The 17,580-nt window shown below is 38.8% G+C and overlaps 1 protein-coding gene across 3 annotated transcripts in view; it reads left to right on the forward strand.

Annotated features, from left to right (window-relative positions):
- acap3a (ArfGAP with coiled-coil, ankyrin repeat and PH domains 3a) overlaps window positions 1-17,580 on the forward strand; it is an 82,287-nt gene that overhangs the window by 45,713 nt on the left and 18,994 nt on the right. For all 3 annotated transcript variants that reach the window (XM_042409379.1, XM_042409380.1, XM_042409382.1), the window contains exons 5-10: window positions 6,592-6,650; window positions 7,005-7,188; window positions 9,343-9,387; window positions 9,493-9,588; window positions 10,327-10,401; window positions 12,789-12,800. In XM_042409379.1, the coding sequence (XP_042265313.1) occupies window positions 6,592-6,650; window positions 7,005-7,188; window positions 9,343-9,387; window positions 9,493-9,588; window positions 10,327-10,401; window positions 12,789-12,800 (471 nt within the window). The remainder of the gene's footprint in view (window positions 1-6,591; window positions 6,651-7,004; window positions 7,189-9,342; window positions 9,388-9,492; window positions 9,589-10,326; window positions 10,402-12,788; window positions 12,801-17,580) is intronic.

Below are 17,580 nucleotides of genomic sequence, written 5' to 3' on the forward strand. Positions count from 1 at the left end.
GAGCCCTCGTGCAACCTATTTGTGAATTTGATCAATTTTTGTTCCTGGCTGGTAGCACCCTAAAGGACCCTGAGGAGAGTCCATTTATACCAATGAGAGTAAACTGAATATTAGACATTACTCTCAGTATAACACAATAAAAATATCAGCACCACAAACTGCAGCCTCCAAAATAAGCATAAGGTTAAATCAACACATCTCTAAAACAGTTTCAAATTAATATTTATTTATAGCCCTTCAGGAGGTGGGCTTTATTACAGAGCTGTTGTATAAGACTGCATTTGTTTTTAGGTGTACCTAACAAACTCAACCTTAATTATCCTGCATCCAACTCACAATTTGGTACAAAATCTGTTAAAAAAATCTGATGAAATACTGATCTACAGTCCTTGACATAATAATATTTGAGAACTACTGATCTTTAAACCTACTATATATTGGGCATATACCAAAAAAAACATACCATTTACATTTTGGCAGTTTTAGGATTACATGCTTGTGTCCACTGCTTGCCAGCTTCAGTCAAAAGCACCTCTGGTCATTCTGTCAGCGTTTCTGTCAGACTGACAGATTCCCCTGTTTGTCTGGTTCAGTATGTCACACTTTAGAGACCAGAAGAGAGCAAGGTTTGGCTTGAGATCAGCTGGCCTGTCCACTGAAAGCTCAGCTGGGTTTTCAACCTCCTGTTTCCCCCTCTCCCTCTCTCCAGTCCATCAGAGCCAAGAGCCTGACTGGACATTAATATGATTGGCTCTCAAAAGTTTTCTGTGTTACTTTGATGTAAAAGCAGAACAGAGCAGTGTGACTGACAAGAGGGATTCCCCTGAGATGAAAAACCTGTGAAGTGACCTGATTACAGTGAGGAGAGCTTTGTAACTGCAGTTTCATTAGCTGATGCAGTAATTGTTTCTCTTGGCGTCTTTTACATATTCCTATTTTAATCAGGAATGACACCGTGTGCAGTTGACTGTGTGGCGCTCCCGTAGCTGAGGGACTCCGGCAGGGCTCCGATGAATAAGAAATGATGATGGTTATATCTGCCAGTCATGACGGATGTCCCTCTGTGTGCATGCTTTGCCTTGCAGCTGCCGCTGTGCTTACCCTTCGCTGCAGACACTCCAGAATATTAAATGGCACCGTACAAATGGGGCCGCTGAGTGCCAACTGCCCTTGTTGCTGCCATGCTCAGATGCCTTTAAAACCCATAAAATAAACACAAACTGCACATATGTTTGAGCATATACGTGAACATGAGCTCAGACAAGCAAACACACACGTCCAAGAAAAGCAGAAAAGAGTCTTGGCCCTTTCTTCCCTCCATTTCCTCTCTTGCCAGTCCAACACCACACAACAGAACAAGCAGGCTCTGTTTGTATGAATGTCAAGCCAAGTATAGCTCCTGTTACTTCAGCTCGGAGCCCGCGCGTCCAAAGATTTCACAATAGATTTTTCTTTCAGACAGGAACAGGCATCAACAGAATCAGGCCAACATTTTCTCTGTTTAATTCAAGCATGAAACTCCATATGAATACTCAATAAATTATTGACTCATGTTTGACTCTCTGAACATCCATTAAAAATGAGCGGAGACTGACACATGGATGCGAAGAGAGACGAACATCTGAGCTGCCAAGTCTTTATGCATTGAAAACCATATTCACATAAGGGATTATAAATTACATAGGTGCTGGTGGGATTTCGGTAGATGGGGGAGAAAACATGTTTGGATGAAATAATTTAGATTGCAGTTACATATGGTTTTCAAATATAGTTTCTGTGGCATACAATATTCCCCTGATTTTAATGCATTTGAATAGAATAAGTATGCTCGGGCAGTAGGCTGTATGCACTGAAGGAGTGAATTCCCATGTGGGATGCCAACGCTACTGTCTCCTGGTTATATTTGGCAACTGGAAAACAAAACAAGACACAGTAGGAAGGCAGTTATGTCTACAACTGCAACCCTTATCATTCCCTACAGGGCATAACTGCGTCCTTTGTTGATATAATAAAAATATATGAAAATGTGTCTTCAAAGGAACACACACATACAGATTTCAGTCCTTATGTTTCCTAACACTTTGTTGTTGTTATTGTATTCCTTAAAATACTTTCATTTGTTATGCTCTGCAGCACCCTTCTTCTTAAAGGGCACGTATCATGCATATTTCCAGGTCTATATTTATATTCTGGGGCTCTACTGGAATATCTTTGCATGATTTACAGTTCAAAAAACTTCTTATTTATCTTATACTGGGCTTTCATGCAGCCCCTCAGTTCAGCCTCTGTCTGAAACAGGCCGTTTCAGCTCCTGTCTCTTTAAGGCTCCTGATGAACTCACTCTGTTCTGATTGGCCAGCTCACCAGTTCAGGAGGCAACATAAACAAACAGTAGTAATTGGACTTCACTTCTTTTTCTCGTTCTTTGTTCGAAATGGAAACTTCTCAAATACAGCGGTACATGTTTGAGCCTGAATCTGATCTGAAGCATGCGAGAACGTGAACAACACATGTAAAAAGAGCTACAGATGGGAATATACAAACGATCTGAGATCTTGATGCCATTGAAGAATTGGAATATGAGAAATTCCCATTTCCCATTTTTTTAAGCAAAAATATCCAAATTTTCTGATTCCAGTTTCTCAAATATGAATATTTTCTAGTTTCTTTAGTCCTCTATGACAGTAAACTGAATATCTTTTGGTTGTGGACTATTGGTCAGGACAAAACAATTCATTTGAGGACATCACCTTGGGTTTTGGGAAACAGTGATTGACAGTTTTCACCATTTTCAGGTATTTTATAGATCAAACGACTGATCGATTTGTCAAGAAAATAATCAATAGATTAATCAACAATGAAAATAATTGTCAGTTGCAGCCCTAGATTCAACTCAGCAGATATTTTGGAGGCTGTAGTTTGTGGTGCAGTTGAATTATATTCGGTCAAGTGTTTTTGAAGTGGATTAAAGATTAGAAACATCTGTCAGAATAAAGGGATACAATTCACTGGAAGTACGATCAGTCATCCCTCCCGGATAAAGTCTAAAAACATGTTTCTTGCCACACTATGATATGTTATATCTGTTTGACAGATGCGCTTTCTCTTGTGCTGGGATGAGCACCGACTGGGCTAAAGATAATTGCTTTGACTGCTTTCATTACATCATTATGTGCCCCGACATGCCGGTGGAATAACAGGGAAATTAGCAAACTAGACAGCCAGTACAGTAGTCCATTGTGATGGTGTTTGTGGCGGTCTCATTCCTCAGTTCTGGTATCAGGTCAATGAAGATGTGCCAGATATTCCTTCCGGCCTTCCTTCCTTACTTAGTTTTTCACGTACTTACATGATTGACTGTTTTTCTTTGTTCAAACTCCAATAAGTATGTTGGCCTGTATATCAAATATGACAATAAAAAGTTATGATAGCCAGTAACTGCTGAGATTTCAAGTCCAGAGTGATCTCATTTCAATAAAAGTCTGTAGCCACAAAAAGAGCCTGTAATGAGCACAGTGTTAAAGCAGCTATAATCAATGTTTTTATAGTAAATTTTATATAATAACAATACATCAAATAACTAGCCTAAGTATAATGTGAAAAGGGTCGATAGGGTAGAGAATTATCAGTCGACTCAGCGTCTCTCAGCTTGTTGTTTTGGTTTTCTGACTCTCGACTTTACTATTTTGGTTTACTTTCATGCCAAAAACTGAGCTAAAAGGAGAGAGTGTATATACATATATGCATTATATGACATATACTATGCCCACATGGAACCACTTGCTCAATAGCGATTTGCTGTCAAAAACTTCACACACTACTTTTAAGGTCAAAGAGCAGCTTAAATTGATGGGAATTTGTTTTTTTTAGGTAACCTGTCAACTGACGTGCCTGATAAGTGGGTTTTTACTTACTTACTTAACTTTTACTCACTTGGCACGAACCTTTGGCGACCATGAATGCCTTTATGTAATATTCCATGGCAACTTATTCAATATTTGCCAAGATATTTCACAAATCATCGGACTGACAGACCATCTGACCGACATCACCCTCCCCATTAGTGTCATCATCCCTTTAGTCTTATTGAATACATTTAGTTATGTATTGTTAATCCCACAGAGCCAACCTGTAGCATCTTGGTCCAATGAAAATAGGGTGTCACCTTGCCACAAAGCAGCACAGGAATGCTAATGGCTGACTGCTACCCCCAGAACCAGGAAGTCTCACAGCAGTTTTCCTGCCACCACACACACACACACACACACACACACAAACAACATGGCAGTGTGCTTGTTGACTTGACAGCTTTTAAAGACTGTGGTTTTTTACACTGAGCCATCGTCCACCTCAGTCCTGTCTGCAACCCAACGTTACACCCGAGTGTTTATGACCGCTGCACACTGCTGCACTGCTGATTTTGTTTTGAGTCACTGCAGTTTGTGGGAGCGTTCGATGGCACAAGATTCCAGCTCTCACTTGCACTTTTTCTAACAGCTTTTTAAACAGGATCCAGGAAAACAGATTGACCGCACATGCACAATCAGACCCCGAGTGATTTGCAGTCAGACCGGGCGGCCTTTGAACATGACACTTTGCGAGAAGCCATTAAAAGCGGTTTATTAACTTGACTAGAAAGGTTGGCTCACCTGTTTGTGTGTTACTCCCAAGTTGGATAAGACAGCGTCTGGTGCAGGATTGGAGGGATTTTCTTTGTTCTGTGATCACATACAGTAGAGTCGATTGTTTCTGATGTGATGGCAGAATCACAAAGCAACAAACAGAATGGCACGGCTGCTTTGTAGCATCACTCTCACACTCACTTGGACCCAGTGAGTTTATAGAGCTGTAAAATTTAGCTTTAACCCGCCATCAAAACAAACATGTCTCTCTTAAAAGTGGTGGCATGAATACAGTAAAACTGACCACTTCCATCACAGCCATATTTTTATTTTTCAATCTGTTTTTTCAAGTGTTATGCTGATTGTTGGCTCACTCTGTACACTGCCTATTGTGGCATCAATAGAGAGAAGTGTCTCATTCTTCATCAACTCTTGTAATCCCAGAGTTAAAACACCCATAAGCCCAGTTTTATAGGCCTTTGCAAAGTCAAATCTTCTAATCCACACACACAGTTATATATCCAATTATTCAGGCAGGGTGCATGAGGACGCAAACCCCTTAAATCTAACTGCTCAGTTATGGTGATAGCACACAGGCTCTGACAGTTTGTCTGAGGGGGGGGTTTGCACCCTGCATTGGATGCAGAGTCTGCAGTGTCACATTGTACCAAAAACCTCCTCTCCTCTCCTCCCTTTCACTCACTTCCTCCCTCCCTCTCTGCCCGAGTGACCTATTTAGCAGCAGCAGCAGCAGTGGCGGCGGCAGCATAGCAGGAACGATCACAGAGGATGTGCTCAGTGTGTGAAAGAAAAGAGGAGGGAACTTGAATTTAAAACATCTAACTGAAGGCAGTGTGTTATTGTGTTAAAGCGGGTGTGTACGAGTCTGAGTGACATTCCTCTTCCATTCATTCCAACAGGCATTAAGGGCTAATTTGCATCATCTGCATGCATCATGTGGAGGGGGAAAAAAAAGCTGTGCTCTGTCGCCCTCTGTTGGTTACAAATACATTGCAGGTGTATTGAGAGAAGCCCACTTTTGTTTTCCCTCCAAAAGTCTTATTATTCAGATTGGGACATGTCAGAATGCATTTGAGGTTGTGCAGACGTTTGGAGTCGACAGTAAATGAAATGGCAGCAAATTTTATGATCGTTTAATCTCCTTGAGTTAATTTTCTAGCAAACATGCTGGTTTTAGCTTCTACAGTGAGGGGATTTCCTGCTTTTCTCTGTCACACTTGATAGTAAACTGAATATCTTTGGGTTTTGGTCTATTGGTCAGACAAAATGAGACCCTTGAATGCATCACCTTTGACTACAGCAAACTAGGATTTGCATTTTTCACAATTTTCTGATATTTTTTAGACCAAAGTTTTAATCGAGAAAATAATTGGAAGATTAAACGATAATGAAAAGAGTTGTTTGTTGCAGCCCTACTGGCGGTAATTATTAAATTCAGTAATTTGTGCCATATTGGTTTAATAATACAGATAATAAGCAAACAATGAACTACAGATTTTTATACCTAACTTATGTTATACCCAATTTATTTTCTTGATTAATTAAATATAAAATGTCAGAAAATTGTGAGAAATGCCTAGCACAGTTTGCTAAAGCCCAAGTTGACGTCTTCAAATTAATTCTTTTTTTCTGACCAGCACTTTGAAATCCAAAGATTTTCAGTTTGCTGTCTAATAAAACTAAGAAAAGCAGTAAATCCTCCCATTTGAGAAGCTGGAACTAGGTATTTTTTGGCATTTTTGCTTTAAAATGACATGTTCAATGGAATATTAACAGTTGACAATTAATTTTCCTTCAATTGATGAATAATTTCAGCTCTAGATTTGATACATTTATGGATCAACAAAAAAATGGCCATGTTTTTCAGCTCCAGGTGTACAAGGTCTTCATAATCTTCTTCATCAATAATAATCAAGGAATGCTAATGTCTTCTTTTCATCTGTTTCAGATACTGTTTGATCAAGCTCAGCGGTCTGTAAAGCAGCAGTTGCACAACTTTGTGAAAGAGTGAGTAAACCTATGATTCATGATGCTTCAGCAAGGTGTCTCTGCAGAACTTGAGGTGTATGAAAAATTCAGCACTTGTAGAAAAACCCAAAGTCCATACCCTTTAAAAGGCAAACATACTCTTGTTTCCCCTACAAGCCTTTTAATTATTAAACCGAGTACAACTTTTTGCAGCCCAGATATGTTGTCACATGAATGTCCTGAACAATCCAGCTAAAGTAGGTTACTTGTAGTCTCACATTGACTTTGTGGTGGCTTTAAATATCTTAAAATCTGTAATCCCCATATGTCTTGAACTGAATTTCAGTTTGTTTGTGATCCAGAATAAAGTTTCTGTATTCACCTGTTTGTCAGGGATGTACGGAAGTTCAAGGAGACCAAGAAGCACTTTGATAGGGTGCGTGAGGATATGGAGATTGCCCAGGTGAAGAACGCTCAGGCTCCGAGGAACAAGCCTCACGAGGTAGAAGAAGCCACCAGCTCGCTCAGCATCACCCGCAAGTGCTTCAGACACCTCGCTCTGGACTACGTTCTACAGGTCAGAAAAATGACTCTCGAATTCTTCCTGTCGTTGTCTAGTTTGCAGTGTTTTATTAAAGAAAACTTCAGTTGCAACTGAGCACCTTCTTGTTTGAGAACATATGTTCCCAAATTACAATTTTATATATTCAACTGCCTGACAGAGACATAAAGATCTGGACAGAAGAGGTGTAAATCAAAGTTATTATCCATATCTGTATCTGTTGATAAAATATCTGTTGTGGGATTTATACTAGAGGTGGATGGTCTCCACACTGGAAATTGTTAGAAGTAGTCTAGATTTGCCAGTGTTTCTTAAGAAAAAATACCAAAATTCTCTGGTTCCACATTGTTAAATGTGAATACTTTCTGGTAGTCTTCTATTAGAGTAAACTGAATATCTTTGGGTTGTGGATTGTTGGTTGGGACAAAACAACATTTGAGGGAATCAGTGATTGACATGTTTACTGACACAACGACTAATCAATTAATTGAGAAAATAAATGTACCTAAATTGCTTTGAACAAAAGTGTCTGCCAAATGAATACATGTAAATGTAAATAATGAAGCAAGATTAATATTTTAAGTCTAAACTGAGTCTTTAAGAAAAGTAGTGTGACTGTTAAGGATCAAGGTGTAAATGAGCAGTGGAAAAAGATCAGGAGGTTTTAACATGAGGAAAATAAAAATAAGAGTTGCTCTGGGCCAATATTTCTCTTAAAAAAAGCTGAGTGTTAAATGATAACTAGTTAAGTGTATCATATATGAAACAATGATGTGTCCAATAAGGTCACCTCCAAACAAATATGAAGATATTAATGTTAAACTACATCTAAAGGATGAAGGTAATATTCTGAAGCTGGCTTGTGTTTTATCATAAAATCAATATGATACCTAAAGGAAAATTCAGAATCAATCCAAAGTAAAATGAATAGCCAACACAAGATTATATCTTGTACCAAACAGAATACAAGACATCTACAATCTGTTCATATTCAAATAACGTATTCACATTTGTTTATATATTGTGAGAAGAATCGGGGAGCGACTGTGACGTAGCTCTTTACCCTGCAGCGATGTCTGCGTCTGTCCGTCTGCCTGTGTGACACATTCTTCACTTTGTTCATATGCAGCAAGGGGTTTATTTTACCCACAAGTTGTAACCTCCTATCCACAACTGCCTGCGGGAACAAAGAGACTGATTCAGTGTGATCGCAGTGTGATGGCCGTGCCCTCTTTCTACTCTCAGACAGCTTACCCTTTTGAGTCTTAATTGAAAGTGTCTCGAGGCAGAAAAGGTCGGGTAATGCGCTATATGTATGTGACCTCTTAAATGTAGCACAAAATGTCATTTAGTTTTGCATCAGTTAAGATATACAATGCAATATGAATATGAAACGCCACAAGGACTAAATGGAGTTCATACAACAAGTTATGGACAGTTACATTAAAGAAACAGCGCAGAGTGGAGTATAAAGGGAAAAAAAATGTGTGTTCAAAGTTGCATTCACGCCATAGACTGTAAAAAATAATGGATGTAGCCACTGTAACATCACCCGCTGGCTTGTGGACTTTTGAAGCCTCGAGTTGGCATTTTGACCACCGCCATCTTGGATTTTTTGAGCCAGAAGTGACCATATTTGGACGAGAGGGTGGAGCTGACACTAACGCTAGCTGCTAGCTGCTGATATTAAGTTTAAAATTATGTTTATTTTTGAACCAAATTTGGCTCTGAGGTTATAACTGAAAACATGTGAATGATTCATTTTCTTTTCTACAAAGAGTTCAGTTAGTATCAGCAAACAAAAACATCTGTGCGGCATATGTTATGTAGGACTTTTAAACTTTTAAATGTATTGGGTGTTACAAAATTTATATGAAACTGACCTAGTTTTATTTCAGAACCTGGGACGAGAGGTACAAGTTCAGTTACAAGTTCAGTTACAAGTTTTGCCTTTGTTAGAGTTGATTCAAACTAAACTTGATGGTGCCACAGTTAGAAAAAGAAAATACTGTCCACAAGAGGGAGTTGTCTCAACATTTAATGGGTGTCATGTACTTTATACTGTATGACGTGATGATGTGTTGATATAGATATAATCAAACAGATAATTAATACTCCAGAGTGTCCAGTGTTCATTTATAAACACATTTCTATTTGTCTTTCCTGCAGATCAACGTCCTCCAGGCGAAGAAGAAATTTGAGATCCTAGATGCTGTAAGCATTGTGTCTCCTAATGCAAAGTATACAAAAAACACATAATACCTTCAAGAGCATCTGTGTTCTATATTCTACCTGCAACTGCCTCTCTCTCTGGTCCAGATGCTGTCATTCATGCACGCCCAGTACTCGCTGTTCCAGCAGGGCTACAACCTGCTGGATGAGATCGACCCGTACATGAAGAAACTGGCTGCTGAGGTCAGTTAAACATCTTTTTAAGATGTTTTTTTGGTACTTTTTGCCTTTATTGGAAGGTTACTGGCAAAGATGGAAGAAGGAAACAAGGGCAGAGTGAGATGGATATAACACGCAACGCTTGCTGGACTTGAACCAAGGAAGTTGCAGATATGTGGCATGCGCAGTAACCATTATTTTAAATATCTTAAAAATTAATATCTTTATCATCATCACTTAGCTTATGCTCCATCAGTGGGCCTGTGTCATTTCCCCAGGCTTTCCATCTTGATTGGAAGAGGTTTGATCCTCATTTGAATTATCGACAAGGGACAGTTGCATAATTCCTCATTTTAATTATACATTGTGATACTTACTTTCTATTTTGAGGCTTCTGTACCTAATAAAAAGCTTCCTGTTTGCATACATTTAATTTGTGACTCATAAAAAAAAAAACCAACATGTTATCCTTAGCTGTTGTGTACACATGTTATTGTGGGCTAACTTGTTTGTCACAGCAGATTGACTGCTGCAGGAAAACTGAATCAATGCTTCAATACCAAACACTGACCTAACGTGTCATTGCGGGCTTAGCCTGTGTTTGCCGCTGTGTTACATTCAGCTGCTCTGAATCACTTCAGCTCTCACAGTGTCTTTACTAAATATGTAATGAAGAGTTTCACTGGATGTACTTTTGGCTAAATGTCTCTTCAGAAACAGTGATCTTGTTTATCATTTTTGTTCGTGGGAACTGACTTTCAGCTGGATCAGCTGGTGATTGATTCAGCCATGGAGAAGAGGGAAATGGAGCATAAACATGCAACTATTCAGCAAAGGGTGAGTTCTTATTTTATCAGTTCGACCAATTTTTAAAAAAATGTGGCTTCAGTTATTTCTTTCAGTTAAGGATTTATCAGGTTTGGATGCATGTTTTGACCCTTAAGAATCTTTCTTTTGTCTATTAGGCTGGCAGGCTGATACTGAGAATCTGACAGGGTGTGAATGTGCTCACATCACACCTCTAAGATCCAGTCTGCTACTTGGATAAGTGCATCTGTTGTGACTGGGGAGGGATTAGACCTGGGCAGCTCAGAAGTGTTTGATTAATCTCCCTAACAAAGTTTAGGCATTGCTTAAAGCATTAAATCAGGTGGGATTAAGTGTTTTTAAGAGATATTAATCCCGCTGTTGTCTGCTGTAGATGGTAACAGTCAGCACATTAACTACTGAATATGCGCTGATGCTTTAGCATGAGCCACAGTGTGCTTTTAGTCCAGTAAAGTGCTGAGTTTATGGTTTATTGAGCATGTTTAGCCATGCTATCAGTGTGGTGATTTTGGACTTGGTTAGTTGGTTTGTCCACCACTTTGGTCCAGACTGACATATCTATCTCAACAACCATTGGATGGATCAAGATGACATTTTGCAAAGACATTCATGGTCCCCAAAGGATGAATCCCGCCGACTTTGATGATCCCCTGACTTTTTCTCTAGCACCACATTTGTGGTTTTGAGTTTGATGAAATTTGGTGCAAGCTATAGCACAACCAATACTGGATTTTTGATGTTGATAATAATATTGTGGTTTAAAAAAATTCAACAATAATAAATCTGCTGATACTTATTTTGTATACACAACCTATGAATAATTTTTTTTGATAATTGCGACCAAGAAACCTACTGGGCAGGACGTTTTCAGTTGAAAAATAAACTGATCACTTCTCTGTTGGACAAACTATAGAATGATGACATTGTTTCAAAACATATCTTTGGCATTTCTGTAGTTTAATTTCTTGTCATTTATTGGCTGACATATATCGAAACTATATATCTGCAATGAGCTGATATCGGGCTCTAGTACACACACTCATTTGCCCCTCAGGATGAAGTGTAATAATTGTGGAGATCCCTTAACTTGCACCATCATCAGGTTATACCTCAATTTGTCCAATTGCTGTAGCCTCAGCTGTATTTTGTGTTCAATGTTAATTAGCAAATGTTAGCATGCTAACACACTAAACTAATTTAGTCAATATGGTAAACATTATACCTGCTAAAAACCAGCGTGTTAGCATTGTCATTGTGGGCATGTTAGCTTACTAACATTAGCATTTAGCTAAGTACAGAACAGCTTCAAAAAGCTGCTAGCACGGCTATAAACTTGTTTATCTTCATCTTTTTAACTGTGCTAGCTTTAGTAAAAAATAATAATAATAAGAAGAAGAATAACACTCTTTTTGTTATGTGATTGTATAGGACTGGTTGTTGTATTTTCATCTCTTAATAATTTAACATTACGATGTAACAACCTAACATGTGAAAACTACAGCAGGGATACGCACAAGAAAACTTTCCTTTTCAAATGTGGTGTTAATTAAATATGTCGCACTATATCATGCAAATCTATAAGGAAGAACGCTATGATTTGGTAAATGATCTGCTAATTAGCAAATGTTAGCATGCTAACATGCTAAACTAAGATGGTAAACATCTGATGGTAAACAGTACAGCTTCAAAAATACAGATAGCATGGCTGTAGACTCTTATAATTATGTCCTTAATAATTCATCACCACATATTTCACCAGAATTTTGCTATTTTTACACATTTAAAACGGTCTCTGTTTGCATATTGCATGTTTTCTCTAGGAGTATCTAAAATGGACTCCATAAATATTGGGTGCACTCCCTGTCTGGCATCTCTTTACTAAATAATTCAGAGAGCAGTGTTTTCAGTAGGCCGATGTCTGGCTCTTCTGTACCCCAGGATCAGTGACCATCTGTCAGACAGCGCCGGTCAACGCTCTCCCTCCGGGCGCTGCGGTCTGTGCTGTGGATAGAGCCACGGGGAAGGGCTGGGTCAAATGTGGGGACAGTTATTGATCTGTTTTTGCCAGAGCTGTTAGACACTAAGCTTCATACGCCACACTCTACATCAGCAAGGGACATGTAGTAGTAAATAAACAAGGTCCGTCGTTGAAACCACATTGAAATTTGCATGGTATTAAAATATTGTGGTGTCAGACGATTGATGTTTTTTGTTTTACACACGCACTGAAGCTTCATTGCTGGAAGGCCAGTGAGCAGGAGGTGCATTCAACCTGAAGGATTATTGTTTTATCCCCACTTAAATCTGCTTTTAAATTTGTCTTTGGTGGTCCTAACTCTTAATTCTCTTTCCTTCTTCTGTGCTTGCATCCTCCCAATGCCACCATCTACTCTCAGACCCTCATGCAGGTGAGTACTCCTCCATTTGTTCTCCCATCTGAATTCTCATTTTTTACTTGACTAATACATCTTTGGTTTAGTGAGCGGCGAGGGCACAGCACAGCCCGCTGTGTTAGTACAGAACATTATTAAACCCCTTTGAAGTTTTCTTCAGCTGTGGTCGGACTCCAAAAAGCCTTGAGGGCGAGCTGAAGTGCATCCTGAATAATTTATAGAAAACAATTAGAAACACTGAACTAAGTTTGAATAGGTGCCTGTATCGAAGCTGTCTGTTATATCACCTGCTGCAAGGGGGTAATTGCAGTTTCCTTAAATAGATAGCAGCGTAATTATTGACCACTGAGGATGCTTTTCCTGCATAATAATAAGTGACATCTGTTCTATTTTTGCTTTTTTTTATGTTGTTATTTCATTGTATATGCATCAAAATTAACCATGTAATCTTTCTGAAGCTGAAATATTTAATGACAGAATCTTATTAATAGGAATGGGTAGTTTATTCATGCACAAAATTGTAGAATTTAATTGTATTTTGTATTATATTTGGCCATCTTTGTTCTCCGCTGCTTTTAGAACGGTATGGCCTACTTTGTTATTCTTTCATCCTTCCTTTAAAGAGATGTTTTTTTTCTTTCTTCATGTGCAATAAGCCTTGTGTAAACTTACACAGGACAAAGGGGCAGCCCTTACTCAGTACAAGCGAAAACCAGGGGAGCAGAAAAGGGAGTTAAAGTGCTCCAACCGTGGACTGTCGCTATTGCCGGCTGGGCACACAGTGCAGCGAAAGCATCTAAATGCCAGAGCCATTCATTTTTAACTGCAGATTTAATGGAGAAGTCCTGTCCAAGGCAGCTGCCTCTGCCTACTGTTCTATATTTCTACATTTATATCACCGGCACAGCGCTACATGGTTCCCCTGTGTGTCACTGGGTTTATTTTTACTGCTTGGAAATACAGATAGATGTTGTGATAAAATAATGATTAAATATTTTGTTTGTTTGGTGCTTTTCATGATAGTCAACGACACTGTACATCAGACAACAAAGCATTAAATCAGAGGACTAATGTAGGAGGATATACGGTAGAGAGATCATACATAAGTAAATGTATATGCAGTATTTCAACAGTTAGATATATCTTGTTTTCCAGGCTCTAAAGTGTCTCAGCTTTAATTTGAGTAGTTTTACGTCAATATAGTAAGGACTGTGTGTGAGCTATAGTCCTTTTAGCACACGTTGGCTGTCTTCAAATGGCTTTTTTTAGTGCAGCCAACAGTCTAAAACCCAAAGATATTAAATTGATTATAGTGTAAGACAAGGAAAAGCAGCAAGTTCTCACATGTGAGAAGCTGGGACACATAAATATTTGACATTTTTGTTTGAAAAATGACTAAAATGAAATAGTAGCAGATCAATTTTCTGTTGATCAACTAAGTTTAATAAGTTTAGGTGGTAGAGTGGGTTGGCTGCAAGGTTAATTGTAGGGTTGGTAGTCTCATATCTTCCTGTCCACATGTCAAAGAGTCCTTGAGCAAGTTACTGAACCTCAAATTGTAGCCGGTGTGTGTATATTAGGGAAAATATGTAGGTCACTTTGGACAAAAAAATTTAATTAAATCAGCCAGACCTCATTTGAAAGGACTGGTTGACATTTTTCAAAGTCTATCTTAAAACAAAAAATTTACTGTATCTGATACATTCTTACATTCAAAACATTTTTGCATCCATTTAGTCCAAAAAGTCTCATTTTTTAAATTTCCTTGGGGAAGAAAAAGCTGCCCCAGTAGTTGTTTGTCTCCTCTGTTTGAATGCTCTCATCCTACAGCAGGAAAAAAAGTAGTTGCAACACATGCTATGTAGATAAATATAGCTCTGTTCGTTCATTATCACATGACGTTTCAGCCCTGGGCCTTCATTAGAAGAGGTCATCGGATTAAAACCAATGGCTTAAACTTCACGTCGCTTTTTGATGAATAACTAATAGCTATAAGAGCTACTCTGCATTTTTCAAGTGTTGCTTTTTTTCCTTGTCTGAAGCTGTTTGAATGCTGGGTTTTTTAAATCTAATATCTTCATTATCAACATCCCTTTTGCATTTGAGAGAAGTTATAGAAAGTCAAAGATTCAATGAAAGCCTCTGTTGCAGCTGTACATGGAGAGAAGTGTTTCCAGAGGAAAGTTTTCTTACAATAATGCTGTCTGTGTGGTCGTCGTTGTGGTCGTGTTCACATCTGCTCCTCAGGTCTGTTGTTAAATCTCATTTTTAATTAAGGAATTAACTTGAGCCTCCCTGATCGGCGCAGTTTGAGGTCTTTATTGTTGTGGTAGTTTCCGTCACATTAAATTAATCACAGAAAATTGCGGTGGATGTCTCATGGCTGAATAGTATTTAAAAAGACTTCAAAGATGTCGTAGCATGTGGTAACTTTGTCATGAAGTCAACCAGGTGGTTTGAGGATTAACTGACGAAGGCAAAGCAGATGTCAGGCAGGTATGGGACGAATGTTAAAGGCCAGTCGCTAACAGATGATTGCTTGCAGAGTGTAGTAATAATGAGACACAGAAGGATCCTACAGCCAGTAAACAAACACCTGACAGCAGTCTGAGTAATCAGCGCTACCGACTGGGCTCGCCATTTGGCATCACGGCTCTGCAGCATAGCCCGCAGGCCGGCCTACAGCACACACAACAGCAGGTGGATGAAGCATCAGGACATGTTGTCGGCATCATCCGGTGTTGCAGTCTGTTGTGGTTTTTTTCCACAACAGCCAGCCAGTTTAGTTATTTTGCTCTAAATATTTGGTAGTCTCTGTTTCCCTGCACGTTCAATAATTCACTGATGTTCAGTTTCTGTCTGTATGACGTTGCATCATTAAAAATAGATTGTTGTGGGCTTGAGAGATTGCAGAGTGCCACCCAGTGCACTTCTTGTTCGGCGTTGTTGCCTCCTATGTTTGTGGTGCTCTGCTGTATATTTTTTTAAAAAGAGAGAAAGGCATCTAACAACTGAAGGTAAGCTGCGTCGACTTGATTTCTTACAGATTTGAAAGTTGCAATGTAGGAGTTGTTTGCAGAGCCGCTGTCATTAGATGGTAAATCAAACCTTCAGTAGTGTTTGCTTTGGTGAACTGGGCAGACAGATTCCCTCTGGGTCAACAGGAGACTGAAACTCCCCTCCTTCTTCGGCAGGGGAGGTGTGTTTAGGGAGTGGAGCAGACCCACACACCGAAGTGTCAAAGCAGCCTGCTTGTCTTTAGGTCAAGAGCAGCTACAGTACCCTACAGTGTAGTTGACTATTCTTCCGCAGCACCCTGCCGCGGATACATTGGCAGCTGTATGTTAATTAGTCCTGAGTACTAATCCTGAGTCTCACAGGGGCAGGAGGCAGGTGGCTGCAGTGGAGGACACACATGTCAGTGTTGGAATTACGCACCGCTCTGCAGCGACACAATGCGCTTCCCTTCACAGTGAGAGCTGCAGCAGTGAGAGAGTGAAGACCGTTATCTCCTCAGACATGCCTCTACTCTGAGACTGCTGGGTTTTTTTGGAGCCTGTTTGTTGTATTTTTTTTTTTTTTTTTTAACTTTTTGGCTTTTTTTTGTGCTTTTCAATGTTGTTGGAGCATACTAAACGTTTTAAAATGAAGATCTTTTGCCAGTGGGATCACACTTTGGTGGGTTGACTTGCATTACATTGTCTGTCTGTTACTTTAGTACATCTTCTAATTCAGTTATCGTACAGTAATATTCAACTTTATACTAAGAATAATCTGCTCTGATTTGTGATTATTTTTCTGTCATGACTTCAGAGATGTTTTGTAGGTTTTGCATGCTAATAGTTGCACATTCAGTACAGTTAAAATATATATAACGCTTAGTGAAATATGTTTTATGTATACATGTTAAAATAAGTGTTAACCAATGCACACTGGTGGTTGCAGTTCATAGGAAAATGCAATCATGTTTAAAAAAAACAGATTGAATTCCTGCATACTTTGATATACTGACTTTATATTTTTTTGCAATATTAGACTATTTACTTCATTTATAGATGTATGATTTGTTTTTCTTCACAGTTATGAAGATATGTCTGATCTGAACCACTTCTTTTGTTGATTAAAATCACGTATTTTACATTTACTTACAGTATAAGAAAAAAAAGCTATTTATTTTTTTTCCCTTCATATGACATGTATTGTTTGTCTCCTTTTGAGGATGCTTTTTATTAATTATTGATGCAGTTACTGTCTCAAATGTTCAAGATTTCCCCTTTTTTTTTTAAATGTAATGCTTGACAAAGCTCCATGACCGAAACGTTGTGTCTCTAACAAACACAAAGTGCTGACAGTGTGCAGGAAATCAACCTTTTTTTCATATGTACATGTGTTAAAATAGTGATATGTGGAGAGAAGAAAGTCGTTCTATTATTCAAACATGCAGTGGTGTGTTGGGAGCCGCTGCGAGGACACGTATTCTGTTACGAAACAGAAGAGTTTTTTATATGGGTCGTTCCAGCAGACATTTTCATATTATATATTTATTTCTTCGGTTCCTTTTTTTTATGACTGATACGTCTTTGTATTTTAAGCTTGCAACCTGAACTGACTCTGGTGGGAAGACTGGGTCTGGTGTTTTCTCAGCGCTTCATGTGTGTACTGTCGTAATTCAATTAGGGATAAGTTAATGTTCTGTGCCTACTGCAATATTACATTACTACTAAAATGTCGTGTATTGGTGTTCTCAGGACAAACCGTGTCGTACTTCTCATCCTTGATACATGAAACATCAAAA

Source organism: Thunnus maccoyii, chromosome 4, assembly GCF_910596095.1.
Source record: "Thunnus maccoyii chromosome 4, fThuMac1.1, whole genome shotgun sequence".
Lineage (NCBI taxonomy): Eukaryota > Metazoa > Chordata > Actinopteri > Scombriformes > Scombridae > Thunnus > Thunnus maccoyii.